Source organism: Phacochoerus africanus, chromosome 1, assembly GCF_016906955.1.
Source record: "Phacochoerus africanus isolate WHEZ1 chromosome 1, ROS_Pafr_v1, whole genome shotgun sequence".
Taxonomy (NCBI): domain Eukaryota; kingdom Metazoa; phylum Chordata; class Mammalia; order Artiodactyla; family Suidae; genus Phacochoerus; species Phacochoerus africanus.
Genome location: NC_062544.1, coordinates 163,282,376 through 163,292,948, shown reverse-complemented (window position 1 = coordinate 163,292,948; position 10,573 = coordinate 163,282,376). Strand labels below are relative to the sequence as shown.

The 10,573-nt window shown below is 43.3% G+C and overlaps 1 protein-coding gene across 4 annotated transcripts in view; it reads left to right on the top strand.

Moving 5' to 3' along the window:
* Positions 1-407: 407 nt before the first annotated feature.
* The window catches only part of GK5 (glycerol kinase 5), an 86,738-nt gene continuing 76,572 nt past the window's right edge, over positions 408-10,573 (top strand). For 3 of the 4 annotated variants that reach the window (XR_007135439.1, XM_047783841.1, XM_047783819.1), the window contains exon 1: positions 408-674. Coding sequence is in view for 3 of the 4 variants with exons in the window: in XM_047783841.1 (XP_047639797.1) it covers positions 513-674 (162 nt within the window). In the remaining variant the exon portion in view is untranslated. The other variant, XM_047783830.1, reaches the window with a different exon arrangement.

Here is a 10,573-nt window from a genome sequence, read left to right as displayed (position 1 = left end):
GCTCCGATCCTGCCGGAGCCTGCGTTGCTGTGGCCTGGGCGGGCAGCTACAGCTACCATTTGACCTACAGCCTGGGAACCTCCATATGCCCGCAGTAGTGGTCATAAAAAGCAAAAACAAACAAAAGAAACGCAGGCACTTCCCGCATGATGCTCGGCATGAGGAGGAAAATCATGAAAATTACCGGCCGGGAAACTCCGAGAGCGGCGGGTGTTTGGAGAACTGGGCCACGTGTGTGAGCTGGGGCTCCAAAGTCCCACCGAAAACCCACTCGCCTCCACGCACCCCCGCGGCCTCTCGGCCCGCGCGCGCTCCTGCGAAGGGGCCCTGCGCAGCCGTGACGTCACGGCGTCGGGGCGGGGCCCTCGGCAGGGGCGGGGCCGCTCCCGGAGCTCGCGGAGGGGGCGGGCCGGGGGCGGTGGCCCGGCTGGGCGCGCTCCGCTCCTGAGGTGTGAGCGTTTGGAACTAGCCTGCTCGGCTGGCGGCTGCGGTAGAGAGGCGTTCGGGTCGGTATGTCCGAGCTGTCCACCGTTGCAGAGCAGGAACGCCAGGAGCAGAGCGCGCCGGACGGGCGGCGCGCAGGCTTCGTACTGGGGCTGGACGTGGGCAGCTCAGTGATTCGCTGCCACGTCTATGACCGCGCGGCGCGGATCTGCGGTTCCAGCGCGCAGAAGGTGACCGGGGAACGGGCGTCGGGGCTGCGGGTCAGCGTCGCGCAAGACGCCCGGGATCCGATCGTGGGCGCAGAGAGGGCGGGACCGCTTCATCCGGCCTGGAGGCCGCCACCTGCAGCACCGCCGGCCCTTGGTCTTGATCGGGGCGCCGGGATCGGCCAGGTCACCGCATTCCCTCCCGGGTCAGACTGAAACCCGTGCGCCTTTCCTGTCCCGGTTGAGGACCCTAGGGGCCCGCTTTGTCACCCGGGGCCGCTCACTAGCTTCCTCTCACCTGGGGATTCGCCCCTCTGGCCTTACCTGGGTGAGAATGCGGTGACTCCCTGGGCTGGGCAGGGTAGGGCGGACTGCGCATATCTAGCCAGAGGGTACTTTGTGATTTGCTTGGTTTTTCCTGCACTTCCTTGGTAGACCTCCAACACTGTCTTTATTTACATTTAAAATTTTCAGATCTTGATGGGATTTGACTTTATGTCCGTTCTTCATTTGCCATTATTAACTGTTTCCCAAAGTGCTGAGCAGCTCATTTCCATGGATACGGGAAGTTATTTACTCTTCTGTCCAATACCAACTTCTTTTTATATTAGCAGTGTTAGGGCGAGCAGGAGCTATTACCTAACCCATTCCCAGCAGCACAGAGCTCCCCTTTTGCTGGATTCCCACCCTTCTTCCCACCCCCTTTAGAAGCGGTTTTCTGCCTTAGCAGTTGCCCAGGAGCAGGTCCAGTCAAAACAGTTCTTTGAGCGCTCATGTTGAGGACTTCCTCATGCTGGTGTCAGAACCGGGACAGGGAGCTGGGACTAGAGCAGCTCCCTGGTCCTTTCTGCGTCCACCTGTGCAGGAAACGGTGAGTACTGCCCACTCACCCCTACCCCCACCTGAAAGGAGAGACAAAAGGCAGACTCTGTCCTTAGAAACTACGTGCTCCTTATCTTTTTGAGTCTTTATCAGAACACGGTGATACTTTTCACAAGTCTCCCTTATAATTCTGGACACAAAGTACTTTTGTGTTTAGGCGGAGTTTTTTTGTTTGTTTGTTTTTTGCTTTTTTAAGGAGTTGGAGTATTTGGAACCAGTATTTGGATACAGAATTTCTGTTAGAAGAAATTTGTTAGAAGAAAACAAAGTTTCATAGTTGCTATATAGTTTGGGGGAATCATTCTATTTTTTTCTTCTTTCTTTCAAGAAATTAGGTAAGGATTTCAAAGGTAAATCAAGATTGCTGTGAGTAGCAGGAGACTAGAATGGTTTGCTCAGGCTGAACTGTGGAGGTGTCTGGAAGGATATGTGAGTAAATGAAAATACAGAAAATCCCTGCCCTTGAGGGCTGAAGCTCTGTATCTTAAGTAGTTGACAGCAGTGTCTCTCAAACTGTGATAGGAATTGACAAGCAGTGCTTCTTAAAGTGTGGTTCCTAGGGTGCTGGGGTTGAGATAGAGAAACTAAAATTTAGAAACTCGTGTAGCAGCTTGGCAGTATAATTTTATGTCTGTTGACCTTAATAATAAAATATTTGGGATTTTATTTTGTCATTTTTTTCCCTAGAAAAGTGTTTCCGTTGTGCCTTAAAAATTGTTGGTCCACAATGAATTAGAAATCAGAAAAAAAAAATACAAAAACAAACAACAACTGCTCCTTTACTTCAAATAACTTGAGTTCTTTGGGAAAAGGGGTCTCGTCGGCCTACATTGTTTCCTATTACCTGGCTTATTACTTCATAGGTATAAATAATTTAATTGCATCTAATCAAAGTATTAGATATTCAGTTTGCTCCATGGGACTCTATGGATTAGACAAAGAACCTGTTTTTATTTTTTCAAGTGAAAAATCATACCTCTTGGAGTTTCCATTGGGGCTTAGTGGGTTATGAACCCAATCTGGCATAGAGTCCATGAGCATGCAGGTTCAATTCCTGGCCTTGCTTAGTGGCTTAAGAATCTGCTTGCTGTTCCTACAAGTTGTGTTGTGGGTTGCAGATGTGGCTTGGATCTGACGTTGCTGTGACTGTGGTGCAGGTCTGCAGCTCCACTTCTCATTCAACCCCTGGCCCCTTCCATATGTTGCAGGTTCGGCCACAAAAAAAAAAAAAAAAAAATCACACCTCTGCTAATATTATGTTGGAAAGAATATGTAATAGAAAGCCAAACCTCTTAGTACAGGATTTGATTGATAGCGCCAAATAAATATCTTCAAAAAAGGTTTTTAACAAAGGGAGTTCCCACTGTGGCTCAGTGGTAACAAACCCGACTAGTATCCATGAAGTCACGGGTTCTATCCCTGGCCTCAGTGGGTTAAGGATCTGGCATTGCCATGAGCTGTGATGCAGCTTGCAGACAAGGCTTGGATCTGGTGTTGCTATGGCTGAGGTGTAGGCTGGGAGCTGCAGCTCCGATTTGACCCCTAGTCTGGGAACGTTCATGTGCTGCTGGTGTGGCCGTTAAAAAAAAAAAAAATTGAAAAAGAAAAGATTGAAAAAAAAAGCCACCTGAATTTCCAGTTGTGACTCAGTGTTTAACGAATTTGACTAGTATCCATGAGGATTCAGGTTTGATCCCTGGCCCGGCTCAGTGGGTTAAGGATCCATTGATGCCATGGGCTGTGATGTAGGTCGAAAACACGGCTTGAATCCCAAGTTGCTGTGACTGTGGTGTAGGCTGCAGCTACAGCTACAGCTCTGATTTGATCCCTAGCCTGGGAAGCTCCATATGTCTTGGATATGGTCCTAAGAAGACAAAAGACAAAAACAGTAACAGCAAAAAAGCCCTGAAGAGATCATACTCTAGAGACAAGAACAAAATAGGCCGTGTTGGTCTTTTGGTTAAAGTTGAAATCACAGGAGTTCCCGTCGTGGCTCAGTGGTTAACGAATCCGACTAGGAACCATGAGGTTGCAGGTTCCATCCCTGGCCTTGCTTAGTGAGTTAAGGATCCGACGTTGCTGTGAGCTGTGGTGTAGGTTGCAGACGCAGCTCAGATCTCTAGTTGCTGTGACTGTGGCGTAGGCCGGTAGCTACAGCTCCAATTGGACCCCTAGCCTAGGAACTTCCATATGCCACGGGAGTGGCCCTAGAAATGGCAAAAAGACCAAAAAAAAAAAAAAAAAAAAAGTTGAAATCACAAACAGAAACCTTCATGGAAGGCTACTAACTAGGCCTATCAGAAGACCTCAATTTTAAAAATATTTATTTTTTATTAAAGTATAGTTGATTTACAATGTTCCAATTTCTGCTATGTATTATGACATTTTTTTTTTCTCTTTTTAATGCTCCACCCTTGGCATATGGAGGTTCCCAAGCTAGGGGTTGAATCAGAGCTGAGCTGCCAGCTTGTACCACAGCCATAGCAATGCAGGATCCCAACTGTGTTTGCAACCTAACCACAGCTCATGGCAACACGGGATCCTTAACCCCCTGAGCGAGGCCAGGGATCAAACTGGAATCGTTACCCTGCTGAGCCACAAGGGGGACTCCTATTATGACTTTTTTTTGTCTTTTTATTTTTTTAGGGCCGCATCTACAGCATATGGAGATTTCCAGGCAAGGGGTTGAATCGGAGCTATAGCTTCTGGCCTACACCACAGCCACAGCAACACCAGTTTGGAGCTGCGTCTGTGACCTACACCACAGCTCATGGCAATGCTGGATCCTTAACCCACTCAGTGAGGCCAGAAATTAAACATGGGTCCTCATGGATGCCAGTCAGATTTGTTTCTGCTGAGCCATGATGGGAACTCCCTATTGTGACATTCTTTAATAGCAAAGACATTTCTATAAGTTATATTTTTTATTATTATTATTTTTTATTTCTGCCTTTTCTAGGGCTGCTGCCACGGCATATGGAGGTTCCCAGGCTAGGGGTCTAATTAGAGCTGTAGCCGCTGGCCTATACCACAGCCACAGCAACATGGGATCTGAGCTGCGTCTGTGACCTACACCACAGCCCATGGCAACACCGGATCCTTAACCCACTGAGCGAGGCTAGGGATCAAACCCGCAACCTCATGGTTCCTAGTCAGATTCATTTCTGCTGCCCCACGAGGGGAACTCCATAAATTTTTCTTTTTTCTTTTTTGGCTGCCTTGTGCATATGGAGTTTCCAGGCTAGGGATCAGATCTGAGCTGCAGTTGCAACCTAAGCCTCAGCTGTGGTAACGCCAGATCCTTAACCTTCTATGCCAGGTTGGAGGTTGAACCTGTGTCCCAGTGCTCCCAAGATCCCATTGCGCCACATGGAGAACTCCTGGACTCTTAAATAGTGATGTTATGAGGTAGAGTAATATTCAGAGTTGGAAATCCCATGTGTGAATATTTAATATTTTTACTTTTTCAAAATGAAGAAAGTTCATCATGTTTCCCATTGGAACATCATGCCATTGTGAGTAACTGAAAGATAATAACATCCTTATTGGAAGAACAGGACAGAAAGGACACTCCAGAGAAAATGGTGGGCTCTCCAATACTGTGTACCCTTGGTACATTCTTAAAAAAATTTGGTTGTTGTCTTTTGTTTTTAATCAACAAAACACATTTGTTTCTTAGCCTTGATTATACTCTTGATCTGATTTCAGTTTGGCCTTCCAAACTGTTGTGACATGTTTGAGGAGGGTGAGTTGTCTGGGATAGTGGAATGGGAGGAAGTGACCCTGCCAAATCTGGTTTGCAGACTTGACACAATGCTGGCCACACTGAGTTTGGGGGGCTGGGGATGAGGAAGTGTTTATTGTGGTTGAGCCATTACAGTCTGTGGTCATGAAAGTCTTACGTGGTGGAAAGAACAGAAATATTTGAGAGAAGGGAATAGATTTTGTCAAATCTCTTTATTTCTAATGAGCTCACTGGTGAATAACAGACTCCTTCTTCATACCATCCCCATGTCGCCCTCATGTTCCCCACATTGTCAGTTTTCTCACAGTTCCTTTTCTTCTTATCTGTTCATATTTTCAGTACCATGTCTTACCTCTATTTGGTATTTTCCACTAAAGAACTTCTGCTGTTCAACTCTCCAGAGAGTAAATCTCTTACCTTCTGCCCTGTTAGGGGCAGTGGATGGGATGGACGAGGGGAATTGGAGAGCTTTATAAAGATTTTGAACCAATCCTCTGTTCATCCTCATCTGGCATCCTAGCCTACTGAGATGCCACTAGTTGTCCGGATTGTACCCAAGAATCTTAAATGTTTGTATTTTTAATTTTGTTTTTATTTTTGGTTGCACTCACGGCATGCAGAAGTTCCAGGCCCAGAGATAGAACCTGTGCCACAGCAGTGACCTAGAGCATACCAGTGACAATGCCAGATCCTTAACCCATTGAGCCACCAGGGATGTTTGTATTTTAATGAAGTCTTGAGAGGAATTGGAGATAAAATGCTTATGTTCAAGTCATCATTTTAACCTGAAGCCATAGCTTCTTTTTATTTTATTTTTTAAATTAGCACACAGTAAAGTTGATTTTTTTGGTGAAAAAGTTGTGTGAGAAGTAACCCCAAAAAACTCCTTTATGCTAGCTAGCCCTTTGTAGTGAGACTCTTCTCCCACACCTGATCTCTGAAAACCACTGATCTATTTTCTACGACTGTAGTTTTTTGTCTTCTTGAAAATGTCACACCAGTAGACCTATACAGTAAGTAGCCTTTGGAGACAGGCTTTTTTCAGCATAATGCCTTTGAGATTTATCTGTATTGTGTTCATTCCTTTTTATTTCTGAGTAGTAGTCCATTACATGGATGTACCACATTCATTTTAGCGAAGTACGTTTCCATTGTTTCCAGTTTCTGGTGATTTAAAATAGAGCTGCTATAAACATTAGTGTACAGATTTTTTTTTTGTCTTTTGTCTTTGTAGGGGTGCACCCATGACATGTGGAAGTTCCCAGGCTAGGGGTCTAATCAGAACTGTAGCCGCCAGCCCACACCACAGCCACAGCAGTGTGGGATCCGAGCTGTGTCTGTGACCTACACCATAGGTCACGGCACTGCTGGATCCTTAACCCACGGGCGAGGCTACGGATCAAACATGCATCCTCATGGGTACTAGTTGGGTTTATTAACCACTGAGTCATGACAGGAACTCCTGGTGTACAGATTTTAATGTGAATGTTTGTCATTTCTCTGGGATAAATACCTAGGAGTAGGATTGTTGGGTCTTTTGGGAAGTGAATGTTTTAACTTCAGAAATTGCCAAACGTTTCTGGAGTGACGACCACATTTTGCATTCCCACCAGCAATGTATATGAATTCCATTTGTTCTTCACCAACACTGGTATTGTCAGTATTTTTTATTTTAGGTACTCTGATGGATTTTTTGATATCTCATGGTGGTTTTGATTTGAGTTTCTCTAATGGCTAATGATGTTGAATATTTCCATGTACATATTTTCTATCTGTATATCTTCTTTGATGAAGTGGCTGTTGAAGACTTTGGGTTTTTTTGTTTTTGTTTTTGTTTTTTTTTGTTTTTTTTTTTTTTTTTTTTGCTTTTTAGGGTTGCACCCGCCACATATGGAGATTCCCATGCTAAGAGTCAAATTGGAGCTACGGCTGCCGGCCTATGTCAGAGCCACAGCAACACCAGATCTGAGCCCCATCTGCAACCTACGCCACAGCTCTTGGCAACACCGGATCCTTAACCCACTGAACGGGGCTTATGGTTCCTAGTTGGATTCGTTTCCGCTGCGCCACGATGGGAACTTCCAACTTTGGGCCATTTTTTAATTGAGTTTTTTTTCTTACTGTTGAGTTTTTAGATTTTTAGATATATTCTTGTGTTGAATATGTGATTTACAGATATTCTCAACAAGTCTGGACCTTGTCTTTTCTTTCTTTCTTTTTTTTTTTTTTTTGCTGAACATGTGGAATTCCCTGGGCCAGGGATTGAACCTGCACCACAGCAGTGACCTAAGCTGCTCCAGTGACAATGCCAGATCTTTAACCTGCTGGCCACAGGGAACTCCTGTCTTTTACTTTTTTAACAGTAGCTTTTGCAGAGCAGACATTTTTAATTTTGATGAAGTCCAATTTATCAAATTTTTTGTTTCGTGAATTATACTTTTGATGTCATGTCTAAGATCTCTTCACCTAACCCAATTCACAAAGATTTTCTGCTCTGGTTCTTTTCTAATCCTTTTTATAGTTACATGTTTTACATTTAGGTCTATGATCCATTTTGACTTAATCTTTTTTGTAAGGGGTGAAGTTGAAGTTGAGGTTAATTTTTTTGTATATGGATGTCTGATTATTTCAACTTTGTTGAAAAAGCTTTTTGTGTTTTTGTTTTGTTTTGTTTTTTGGTTTTTGGCTGTGCTTGCAATATGCAGAAGTCCCTGGGCCAGGGATCAAACCCATGGCAGTAACCAGATCTGCAGCAGTGACAACGCTGGATCCTTAACCTGCTGAGCAACCAGGGCACTCTGGAAATGCACTCTTTTCTCCATTGAATCACCTTGTATATTTGTCGAAAATTAATCAGCCATATTTGTGTGAGGTTTTTTTTTCCTGGATTTTCTTCTGTTCCATTGATCCATTTGTCTATTTTTTTAATTTTTATTTTTTTATTAAAGTATAGTTGATTTACAGTGTTGTGCCAATTCCTGCTATACAGCAAGGTGACCCAGTCATATACACACACACACACACACATTCCTTTTCTTTTTTTTTTTTTTGTCTTTTTGTCTTTTTGTTGTTGTTGCTATTTCTTGGGCCGCTCCTGCGGCATATGGAGGTTCCCAGGCTAGGGGTCGAATCGGAGCGATAGCCACCGGCCTACGCCAGAGCCACAGCAACTCGGGATCCGAGCCGCATCTGCAACCTACACCACAGCTCACGGCAACGCCGGATCGTTAGCCCACTGAGCAAGGTCAGGGACCGAACCCGCAACCTCATGGTTCCTAGTCGGATTCGTTAACCACTGCGCCACTACGGGAACTCCTTTTTTTTTTTTTTTTTTCCTTTTCTTATATTATCTTACATCACGGTCTATCCCAAGAGATTGGATATAGTTCCCTGTGCTATACTGTAGGACCTCATTGCTTATCCATTCTAAATGTAATAGTTTGTATCTACTAACCCCAGATTCCCAGTCCATCCACTCCCTTCCTCCTTTCCCTTGGCAGTCACAAGTCTGTTCTCCATGTATGTGAATCTGTTTCTGTTTTGGGTTCCACATATAAGTGATATCATATTATTTGTCTATTTTTATGATGATAGCGTTTCAATTACCATGGCTTAATAGTAAGTCTTTCAATTGCATAGTGTGGTTCCTCCAATTTTTATTCTTTTCTCTTTTTGTCTTTGGCCACACCATGGCATATGGGGCTCCGGAGCCAGGGATCAGATCTGAGCCACAGTTGAGACCCATGCTGCAGCTGTGGCAACACCAGATCCTTAACCCACTGTGTGGGGCGTCGAACCTGTGTCCCAGTGCTCCTGAGACGTTGCCAATCCCGTTGTGCCACAGCGAGAAATCCAACAATTTTTATTCTTTTTCAACATCGCTTTGGCAATTTTAGTTCTTTTGCCTTTCCATATAAATTTTAGAGTCGTCATATCTATATCTACAAAAAGTCCTAGGATTTTGATATAGAATTGTGGATGAAAGATCCTTTAGCACTCTATAAAAATGTTGAGCCACTTCCTTCAGGCCTTCATGGTTCACATGAGAAAGCCACAGTCATTGGCTTTGATTGTGTGTGTAATGTGTCTGGTTGCTTTCAGTTTTGTTTTGTTTCGTTTGTTTTAGGTTTTCAGCATTTTAATTATGATTATTTGGGTGTGTAATGCTTTGGACTTATCCTGTTAGGAGTTTTCTAAACTCTTTGAATATGTAGATTTTAAATCTTTAACTGAACTTGGGAATTTTTAGCACTATTACTTCCTTGAAGTAATTTTTTTTCTGCGCTGAACTCTTTCTTTTTTCCTTTGGGGCCTCTAATGACATAAATGTTAGACCACTTACTCTTATCTGAGATCCCTGAGGCTTTATTTATTTTTTCCAATATTTTTTATTTCTATTGTTCAGATTAGATAATTTCTGTTGATCTGTTTTCAAGCTTGTTGACTATCTTCTGTTATCTGCATTCTACTGTTGAGCATCTCCAGTGTATTTTTAAATTTAATTATTACTGTGTTTTTCCTTTTTAATTGATTTTTTCCAGCTTTGTTGAGGTTGATTGACCAATAAAAGTTGTATATATGTAAGGTGTACAAATTCATGGTTTGATATATATTGTGAAATGATTACCACAATCAAGCTAATTAATATACTCATCACCTCACATGGTTACCATTTGTTTGTGCATGTGCGTGTTGAGAAAACTTGAGAACTACTCTCTTAGCAAATTTCAGGGGTACGATACCTTATTATTAGCTATAGTCACCATGCTGTATATTAGGTCTCCAGAACTTAGTCACCTTATAACTGAAAGTTTGTTTCCTTTGACCAGCATCTTTCCATTTCCCCCACTCCCCTAATGTATTTTTAAATTCTGAAATCGTCATTTCATTTTTCTTTATGCCTTTTATTTCTTTGCTGAGACTTTCTGTCTTTGCATTTGTTTCAAAAGAATTCGCCCTTACTTCTTGGAGCATTTTGGTAATAGCTACTTTAAAGTCTTTATCAGATATCTGTGTTAGAATAATGATGGTGTCTCTATGTTTACCTGTGTGAGCTGAGATTTTTTTTGCTTCTTCACATACCCTGTAACTTTGGATTGTATCCTGAACATTTTGAGTGTCACCTTACAAGATTTGGGGTCTTGTGTAAAGTCTATGATGAAGGTTGATATTTGTCTTTTACCAGGCAATTAATACAATTGTGTTCACACTGCAAATGCTGACCAGCTTTCTGTGCACCTTGATTTCAATGTTAGTTCTGTTTTCAAGATCTTGGCCGTGGAGTTCCTCTTGTGGC